The sequence below is a fragment of the Lipophrys pholis genome (assembly GCF_963383615.2).
Source record: "Lipophrys pholis genome assembly, chromosome: 12".
NCBI classification, from domain to species: Eukaryota; Metazoa; Chordata; class Actinopteri; order Blenniiformes; family Blenniidae; genus Lipophrys; species Lipophrys pholis.
The window spans coordinates 19,033,597-19,044,094 of record NC_137641.1 but is presented as its reverse complement, the minus strand read 5'-3'; the positions used below and the strand labels follow the sequence as shown (position 1 = coordinate 19,044,094).

The 10,498-nt window shown below is 41.2% G+C and overlaps 1 protein-coding gene across 1 annotated transcript; it reads left to right on the top strand.

Annotated features, from left to right (window-relative positions):
- The first annotated feature begins 400 nt into the window (after positions 1-400).
- ak3 (adenylate kinase 3) lies at positions 401-6,813 on the top strand. The gene is made up of 5 exons (XM_080477234.1): positions 401-1,088; positions 3,056-3,175; positions 3,293-3,465; positions 3,978-4,096; positions 4,939-6,813. Exons 1-5 carry the CDS (start codon positions 941-943, stop codon positions 5,060-5,062), a joined length of 684 nt encoding a protein of 227 aa, XP_080333360.1. The 5' UTR covers positions 401-940; the 3' UTR covers positions 5,063-6,813.
- The last annotated feature ends 3,685 nt before the right edge of the window (positions 6,814-10,498 follow it).

The following is a 10,498-nucleotide window of genomic DNA, read 5'->3' as shown; positions in this document are numbered from 1 at the left end:
CAATTTTTTAAAATAATATTCACATTTCCATGAAAAAAACTAAACATTTCTGTTCAATATCTACCAGGTCATGTGACCTACTGACTCGATCACATAAGTAAATATGCTGATGAAGATATAACTCTGTCTATAAACGTTTAATGGTTGTTTTTAATAATATTCACATATTTATGAAAAAAAAAATACTTTATTTAAGCCTAATAACTCACAGATTCCAGATTCCAAATCCGTGTTGAATCACGTCTCCCACAACACGAATTTCTAATCAGTCCATATTCTAAAAACAACGTGGAAACGTTAGCATTTCAAAAATGTTCTTTATTTTGAAAACCGAGCGTTTGACTATGAGCCGAGACGTTACCGTAAAATTCACAATACAAGCGACCATAAAAATCTCGGCGAGGCTCACGTCACCAAACAGAAACAAGGGACAACTGGCTTTACCGCAGTCGCAGGCTGGTTCGCCACAGCCTCTCTCGGAAGGGATTAATCATCTAAACCTTGCCAGCAGGCTCTTTCCCCGCCAGCAGATGAATTACATAACCGTGTTATACAACAAATACATATCCAATAAACCGTAAACAGTGGCGATTAAGTTTCCCCTGCACGCGCCAGAGAGAGGCACTCCTTCCCTCGGTGTCCTCATCTGCACTGGACTGGAACCTCCTCCTGCACGCACTTCTCATCTCCTCTCTGCTCCTCCTCCTCTTTCTCCGCTTCCTCCTTCAGTTTGTGCCGGACTGACGTAAACAATCTTCTGGTCCAGCCAGACTCGAGGCTAGCTCCACCAGACACGTTGTTACTTTGCGCGCTCAAGTCGAAGCGTTCCGTCGGTTCCTGCAGCGATCAGCGACCCGGAGCACCCGGAGCACCCGAAGAACCCCGAGAGGAGGGATTTGTGAGACGGGAAGACTGAATCTGAACCTGCGCTCGTGTGGAAATGGTTCTGCAAAGAGTCGTGCGTGCTGTCATCATGGGTCCTCCGGGATCGGGTAAAGGAACCGTGTCCGGGCGCATTACCAAAAGTTTTGGACTCAACCACCTTTCCAGTGGAGACATTTTAAGAACCAACATCAACGCGAAAACTGGTAAGACAAGAATGCTCTCAATCCAAAGCCGGGATGATGCCGTGGTGATGCTACTTTGGTGTTTATTGGACTATGCAGGATAAAGTGTGATGGGATGTTATTATTACTGATTGTGCATACTCATACTACAGCAGTAATAACACGTTTGTGCGCTGCACTGTTCTAACAAGGTCACCCAAACACCGACAGCGGTTTGGATTTCTTTTCTTGCTGATACATGCCAAGGAACTCGACGTAAAACAAACTGAAAGCTGCACATTTTCCTTCCTGCCAAGGTCATGGTGGTTATAGCAGGACGAGGGAAGAAGTGGCTGTTTGTACTGTAAACATTTGATTGAACATTACCTGGACCTTGGAGGGCGGCCCAGTGCTCCTCAATATCACCTTGGGTAGCGATAAGGAAAGATACTAAAGGGAATAGGAGCTGTGAACTTTTGCACCTTGTGAGCAGAGGCTGCTGAATGGAGAGGTGTTTTTACAGCTGGATGATAGATAGACCCGGGAGTTGGAGAAGTCCAAAGCAGATAATATGGAGTCTGTTTAAAGCTGTTGGTAATGTGTCATTCACTATGTGATCGGCTTCTACGTGTTCTTTCCCTCAGAAAAGGAGTTCCTTGTTTTGCCTTCCTGCTTTTTGTGTTTCAATTGGAACAGAAGTCATATTATGTGTTGAAAATACCTGGTAAAGTCAACACTGATAACTGCAGTGTAGCACATGGACTCAAAAAGACATGTATTACTTGGTAATATACTTGGTATTGTTGTCTATTGGTAAGCAGGATCAGGTAACAAAAGGAGGCAAATTCTATTTAATTTTTCATGTTTTTATTGGACCACTCTGTACCGCTGTCTCTGATTCAGGGTACAGTGAACAAAACAGAATAATATAAAGAAAGATGGAGCAAAATCAGACAGAGAGGTGGGAGACATCTGGTGTGACTAGTTGGGGTTGGGGATAATGAAGAGATTAGAGATCAGTGGACAGACAATCAACAGGTGGATAGCAGCAGCGGCCACCAGTGACCTTTAACCAGAGATAAAGGCATTATAGTTCTGAAAGAGAAGACAAAAAGAAGAAAGCGCGGCCAATAAGAAGGAGGGAGGCTGATTTGTTGATAACGTGACAAAGGAAAATGCATAGATGAGCAAAGCTGGTAGTTACGAGCTGCCAAGCGCTGCATTGCTCAATCTTATCTCACGTCTTTTGTCTCCGGCCGCTACTTATTCTCTTGTTGAGGCTGAGGACAGACTTTCTTCATGAGCCAGGCCTTGTTAGTGTGCTATAATATTTAAGCGGATTTATTCTGTGGGACCACAAGGCTTCCCGGGGTGCAGTGCATGCGACTTATTTAGAGTGTGAGTTTAACTATTTGCTGAATTGCAGAGTGAAAGAAAAGTACATTGGCACAGTCACGTCTGCAAGGCTTGTCAGGAAATTCTTTTCTTTAGTTGGACTGACTTAACTCTTTCCCAAGAAGAAAAAGAAAAAAACTGATAAAGCAACTCCATGCTTTAACTCCAGTACTACCTCTTTGGATTTACCATTAAGTCGCTTTCATGTTGAAAAGATGTATGTTTAGTTCATAGTTTTGGACATATTATGTTATGCAGCATGGTATATTACATGTTCATAGTACAAAATACAACTTTTGTCGGCATATTGTTGATAATTCTGGCCTCTTGCATGCACAGGCAAAGTTGCATATATATACATATACATATCTATAATACTAGTATATTAGATGGGAATTACATATTTTTACTGTGATTCCCACCTATAAAAATCTTTTCATTATATTGTGACTAAAGCAACCTTTCAATGTCAATGATTGAACTGATTCAAAATGGAGGCTGCAAATAGATCTCTATGTGTGTAAGCCACTCTCTCTCTTTCTCTCTCTCTCTCTCTCTCTCTCTCTCTCTCTCCTTGTCTTTTGTCTGTGTTTTTTTTTTTTTTTCTTCTTTAGAACTCGGCCTGCTGATGAAGTCTTGTATCGACCAGGGTCAGCTGGTACCTGACGACGTCATGTCTCGTCTCATCCTCAGTCACCTGAGAACAATAGGCCAGAGCGGCTGGCTGCTTGATGGTGGGCGCTCACAGGTTTTAGCAATCACTGCTCGTCACACGTGCCATCGGCATGTTGTTCATCAGTCAACTGAGTTCATCACTACTTAACCGAATGCCTCCTTCGTCTCTTTGCCAGGCTTTCCTCGCACCGTCGCTCAGTCGGAGGCTCTGGATGACGCCTACACCGTGGATACAGTCATCAACCTCAACGTACCTTTCGAGACCATCAAGCAAAGGCTGACCTCTCGCTGGATTCACCTCCCGAGTGGCCGGGTCTACAACGTCGACTTCAACCCACCCAAACGCCCTGTAAATCATTTACCTTTATTGTCGCTTGTTCCCTCCATTTTTCCAAGCGCCATTGTATAAAGTGTAGAAGAAAGGTTAAGGACAATGAGAGCGACTCCAAATGAAGGCGTTTATGCAAACAGGAAACGAGACACAAGAGACACTCAAGAGACACTCGAGACAAAAATACGAGCACACAGCATATACTGTGAAAATACACAACAGCGTGTAAATGAGACACAGAAATGACAACAGCTGGATGAATTTGAAAAGTATACAGGTTACTGGGTTGTTGTTGTTAAACTCCATTGATTTTAACCACAGTTTCTTTTTTATATGATCTTTTCATTCATTTCCATGAAAGCCTTCAGGTAGAAACCTGTATTTAGAATAAAGTTAATACTCATATTATACGTCTATGTGTTGTACAAGTGGTAGTAGAAGTAATAGTAAGCAAGCCTTCTGTGTTGAGGAGATGCTATTGCAGATTCATAGCTCATGGTCAACACGTTTGTTTATTTTAATCTTTGCAGGGCTTCGATGACGAAACAGGAGAGGCTCTGGTCCAGAGGAATGACGACAAACCAGAGACGGTCATAAGGAGACTGAAGTCGTACGAAAACCAAACGGAGCCCGTCTTAGAGTACTACAGGTACCGTACATTGATTGAGAATCTTTTAACCGTCTATGTTGCATTATTGCAGAGAATCGTGTGCAAAAGCAGAAACAGGTTTAAAAAAGAAAGGAAAAAAAAGCTTTTAAACATGAACAATAAACTTTATATGACAGCATTTGTCGTGCTTCCTACTTCCTACTGTAACCTTGGATAATTTATGACTTTAAATGATGGAAGAGCTGCTGGAAAACTGAGAAATAGGGATTTGTTTTCTTCAACTAGTCATTATCAAGCCTTCAGGACTTTTGCAGTCCGATTATAATATTTACCAGCGTGTCATATATTTGTAACAAGCACAGTCAAAAAAAACACAGTAATATTGAAGAAATGCTAGATATTTAAAAATAAATAAATCGTTTTCTTGAGGAAAATGTCAGAAGCAATCACCCGTTGCCTGGTTTTTTGTCAATTCTACAAACAAAAAGCCTAACTAGATCCAGGCTGCCTGAATATAATTACAGTCTTAAGAAGGTTAAAGGTTTTCCAGTAAATGTGAAATTCAGGCAAAACAAAGTGGCGAACAAAGTACTTCCAGAGTTATGGACTATGTAGAAAGACACTGAAATGAATCTCATTGGCTTGAGACTAGTTACCAATTTTAATTGGTTATGGGTCCCAACAGTTGTTGCCAGTAAAAAGTAATAAAGTGGAAAAACAAGTCCAACATCCAACCAAACGAGATTCCTTGGCGTGAGACAAAGCACTGCGGAGGGATCACAATCACAAATTGTGAAATCCTTCCACCATTCCAACTCCCCCTGAACAAGCCGCTGGGATGGAGGCCGTCAAAACAGGCTCTTGTGTTTGTGTTTTCCCAGGAGCAAAGGCGTGCTCGAGACTTTCACGGGGACCGAAACCAACAAGATCTGGCCCCACGTCGAGGCTTTCCTCCACTCAAAGTTCTCCTCCCTCCGTCAGAAAGTCGCCCAGAAAGACTCCTGAGCAGAAAAGGGCACAAGAAGGCTTCACGTTTACCAGTAGCAACCACTCCGTGTGCACCGTCCGACCACGACTCCATTTTGTTGGCATAACAGAGGAGAGTCGTGTTTGATATAATATGTTCTAGATGTTGAAAAGAGCGTTGAGCTCAGATTGTTTATGTCGTGTGATAAGTGTAGGACTCCACATTTTAGATGCTTACTACAGTACAGCTGCCTTGCGTCCACAGTGGCTCTGAACTCACAGGGTGCAAAAAGTCCTTCAGACATTAGTTGTCCAGAAAGATTAGACTTTAGACTTCAGACTTTAGACTTCAGACTTTAGACTTCAGACTTTAGACTTCAGACTTTAGACTTTGCTCTATTAATCTCTTGGGATGACTCCGTCAGGGAAAGATCGCCTCATCATTCCACAATGTGCCTTTGACGGCAAAGATGAATACTGTCTCCATTCCCTTGCAAATTCTGCCTTAAAGAGTCGCTCATGTCCATTTAGTTCTGTCTCTGATTGCACTCAAGAGGTTTATTTGCTCATTTCAATAATTGGAAAAAAGATGGGCTCATCACTCAATTTTTTGTTGTATCTTTAATGCTTTTATTTCCAAATGATGTTTGTTTGTTTTTTTTCTAAATAACTGACTTAGGGGACGCTTTTTTTTTTAGGAGATGCTTTTCTTGATTCGATCACCTGAAAGGGAAATGTGTCGTGTGTTTCAAATGACTGTAAATTCACTTCTGCACTCAAGTGCCTTCTGCTGCTTTAGGCAATATAACATGTAGTTCAGTGATTGTAGTTTATAAATTGATGTTTTGATATAATCTTGTAATCTATTCGATCAACAGTTTTTATAACCAGTATTTTGAGTCATGATAAGAAATCCGTATTTCCCCGAGCCACCTCAAGTCTTATTGGTGCAGCCCTTTAAAAGAAGCTGCACCGTGTCACTTTGAAACATTCCCTCCCTGCCGTGGCCACTTCTATTGACTGAAATGTTCCCCCTAATGTGACAATCTTACCTTAAAAGAAAAGAAAAAAAAACATCCATGTAAACATTATAACAGTTTGTGAAGGGCTGTCATCTTGTTTGGAAGATACCGCAGCGTCTAGGATTGATGTGCTGCCTTTTGCACTTTGCTCTCCTGCCTCGCTCCGAGCTGCAGACATCATGGGTGGCCACTCCCGGTCCTGGAGGGACCAGCCCTTTGTGAGGCGTGACCCGTTATCAGGTCTTCTCACGAAAAACCAGCAGGACCGTGCGGGAGTGTCCACCTCTGATAAAGACTGCGACTGCTCATGTTTCCACATTTCACTGTGTACTCCTTAAACACTTGAATGTAATAATAACAAGAATGGCTTGGATTTATAAAGCGCTTTTTTCACACTGACTCAAAGTGCGTACAGAGACCATTACTCATTCACACCAGTCCCACCAGTGATGCTAAGCTACGTTGTAGCCACAGCTGCCCTGGGGCATGCTGACAGAGGCGTGGCTGCCATTTTTGCGCCAACGGCCCCTCCGACCACCACCAACATTCGTGCACCATTCATACGAGGCAACGTGGGTAAAGTGCCTTGCCCAAGGACACACCGACAATGACTGTTTGATAGAGTGGGATTCGAACCGCCAACCCTCCGGTTATTGGACGACCGACTCTATCGCTGAAAGTAATGTTTTGAAAGCACATCTTTTTTTCTTCAACTGTGTTTTTATGAAGCACAATAAATATATCGTACTTTCGATGAAATTGAGCCTGAATTGAGTTGTTTGTAACGTGTGAAAAATGCATGTTGGTTTAGTGGTAAGCCCTCTCATGTCACGGTGAGGATAACCTGGGTCTGAGTCCGTCCCGGGCTCTGCCACTCAAAGCTCAACGGACGAATATATTACATGGAAATAATTCCAGAATTATGAGAGAATCTACAAATCATTTTGGTAAATGTCACATATGTCAATGACATATTTCATTGGTGGAAGTAACGTTTATGAGTAAAGTTAAAAATACCAACTCATTTTAATTTAGACAAAAACTATATTAACAAATATAATGATTCTATTTTAATAGTAGGCGTCTCTCTGAGCATTCAAGGTCACAGAATAATGACTTAAAACACAATAAATCCTAACAGAAGCAAACAGAGAGGTTTCACGTCGTCGCTGTGCTGGCGTGGGTTTCCTCCAGGTACTCCAGATTCCTCCAAAACATACAGGTGAGGTTTACTGATAATCAATGAATCTCAGGTGTGAATGTGAGGTTATCTGTCGCTGTGTGTTTGCCCTGTGATGGCATTGGCTCCAGCAGCCTGTCGCCCTGACGTGGATAAAGCGGTATATGAAGTAGATGGGACTGTCAAACAACAAATTAAGATTTTATCAAGAAAGCATTTCTTTTTTCTTATTTGTAGACAAAACAACTCAATGAATTAATGTAATTCATTGCAACTGTCAAAACTTCATTTTTCTTCAACTTACAAATTTCAGGCATTTGTTTTGCGCCGATATTAATTATAGCTTCCAACACTTTAATATGAAATATATTTTATAAGATCAGATCATTTTCCTATAGGTGCAGAAAATCCCAATTGAACAAAAAAAATATGTTGAGCATAAGAATAACTGACAAAAAGTTTGGAGATTTTCTATACTTTAAGATTAAAATTCACCTGTAATTTTATTTTTTTTTTTTATACTTTTGAGTTTCTTATCACTTCATCTCAGTCCACCAGCTTTGTGGAACATGTTATGGCATCAAGTTGGTGAGATGTAAAGTGTTATCACCATTTGACATTTTTATCCTTGAGGTTATATAAAATTTCCCTTTTGTTAAAATCACCTATGGCAACACATTATTTTACTTGGAATGGAGTTAGAATGTTTTCCATTCACATGTTGCATATCGCAACACAACAAAATCACTGCTATCGATCGACTCTCCGACAGTTTAAAAGTGTTGAAAGCAGCAGAACCACAGGACTTGTTTCATTCTGCACAATCTTTATTGCCAAAGTTCAGTGTCTACATTCCCTGCAACACAGCACGACCTTCATGTTGGCCGGAGATATTCAGCGTTCCTCTTCGGAACACCTAATGTAACCCTCAGCCGGTAGGATGACACTTTGCGGTTTTGTGATCCTTTATACATTTACACAAGCTTACAGCCACAGGTGTCCTTCGTCGAGAGAGATTTTACATATGCAGTGGCACTCCTCGGAATAACCAGGCTTTACTGGTGGAGTTACGCCATGAGGATATAATGACACGGCCGTTTTGAGTTGCTATAGTTTAACGCCAAAGGTTCCCACTGTTACTGCAGGTCAACAAAGCACTGGAACAATGAATGAGAAGACACAAGCTCTGGTTTTGTCTTCGACGTTCACCGAGGAGTAAGAGAGAACAAATCTCACTCGAGCCCACCGTGGATGTGAAGTGTAATTTACTTAAAGCTCGTTGCTTGGTGACAGAAGCTGTTCTGCCGAGTGTCAATACTTCAAACACACGCACACACACGCCTCAAGAGAGGCAGGACGCCAGGAAGAGTGGCCGCACGTTCACTGGAGAGTTTCGACGCTTCTTTTGCATAGTCGACTTGTGGTTATGGACTAAAAAAAAAAGTAAAAGAAACAAAACAAATTAACTGCTAATACCTGCGTATGTTTACTGTAGTTACGTATGTCACACATGAATACAGGCCTGTGCTGGTCACAACAGTTGAAAATAAGCCAAATCAGTCCATAACCAGATGAAGATGGTTAACACAGTCAGGAGAGGCATTTCTCGTGGAATTGTTACTGTTCTCCTCTCTTATTGGATTTCTATACAGTTTATAATCTGGAAGGGGCCGTATTGGCCCAGAGGTGAGAGCAGTGAGCGTGTGACTAGAAGGTCGGGATATGAATCACGGCGCAGGGTGGTGTCAGACGGAGGATCACCAGTTCACGCAAGAAGCAGCAGAAAGACGATCATGAAGTTAACAACAGTAAAAGGCACAGATTAACTCAAAGTTTGATCAATCTGGCGCAAAAAAAAAAAAAACCTCACGTGACAAACAAGGAAGTTCAGAATACAAAACAATCAACAGAACAAAAAACATCACGTTCGCTTGTAAAAATAAGTCACCACAAGTTGGGATTTTAAAAATCTGCATGATTGTGAAGACAACACAAGAAGACAGGCTGTGGAAGAATAAAGTCAAAACCGTCATCTCTTCTTTGACCTCATTAAAACAAAACGAGTTCTATTTTGAAATAAAGTGCAGAACACATTCAGATGCAGAGAGCTCATTTCTGCACACACACACACGTTTTTTATTTTAGAGCTCAGCCCTTTCCCTCCACACTAGTGTCTTTTTTTGTCTGTTTCATTTAGCTTGAATTCAGTCTGGACGTTGAACCAATATGGAACACAGAGCAGTCTGCGCAGCGCACTCCTGGAAGGAAACTGGTGGTTAGAACTTGGCTTCAGGTGCTACAAACAAAAAAACAAACAAACAAGATACAAATCCAATGAACAGTAATGACACGTTTTGGCATGACGTGAGCTGATCCCACCCGAGTGTTCAAATGAAAACCTACATGAATGAAACGCTCCTCTTGTGCCTCTTGGACTCCATATGCTCGTTGTCAGACTAGACTCAAGGTAAAACGAAGCAGGTTTCTAATCTCTAAAAGACAAGAGTCGCGTGAATTTTGAATATCCCATGTTACATCGTCTTGCATACAATAAAGCATGCTCATTGTTTCCTTATATTAAGCATTTAATGTGATGGAAAACTAGATTTTGAAAAAAATAAAATTAAAATATCGGAAGCGCTCTGTCAAATGCACAACAAACGTGCAAGAACATTGTAATTTTCAGCCGTTTTTACATTACCTGAAAATACAAGTTGTGTTGGGTTTTTTTTTACACTAGATGTCTTGTAGATTGAGTTCACACCCATTTGTCTGCCCCAAGTTAAACGTGCATGTTACTAATGGACGTAAATAAGGTTTTATGTTTGGTTACGAACAAACTTTGGGGTTTAAAGCCTGTCCAGACAACACAAATGAATACTTGTTAGAAAACTAAATCCAAAACACCCTCATCCTTGTGTGCAGGTCATGTGAAAGGCTGAAAGCTGTGGGGAACTTAAAAGAACAATGCGAGCCCCCCCAAAAAAAAGCTTGTTTCAGTGGGCTATATTTTACATTATGCCCATCAATGCCATAACAAATCCAGGAATACTTTTTGGATTTGTGTACCACTCAGACAATACTGCATTTACCATGTTTGCGGTTATTTCCACATAACCCTTGTTTTCAAAGAAATACACAAAAACTTTGTCCTCAATCTTAAAATATCAAATATTGCAACTGTTTCCTGTACATTAATGGTAAATCAAAATGTTTCATGTCATGAACCTTCTGAATAATGGATGTCACACAAGTTCACGTTTCAATGTGCGG

What these genes read in the sequence shown, in the direction of transcription:
- ak3 (XM_080477234.1), top strand. Translation starts at nt 941, where the DNA reads ATGGTTCTGCAAAGAGTCGTGCGTGCTGTCATCATGGGTCCTCCGGGA. An exon ending in GAGCGGCTGGCTGCTTGATG is followed by an intron (nt 3,176 to 3,292) that starts GTGGGCGCTCAC and finishes TCTCTTTGCCAG; the next exon opens with GCTTTCCTCGCACCGTCGCT. An exon ending in TCAACCCACCCAAACGCCCT is followed by an intron (nt 3,466 to 3,977) that starts GTAAATCATTTA and finishes TAATCTTTGCAG; the next exon opens with GGCTTCGATGACGAAACAGG.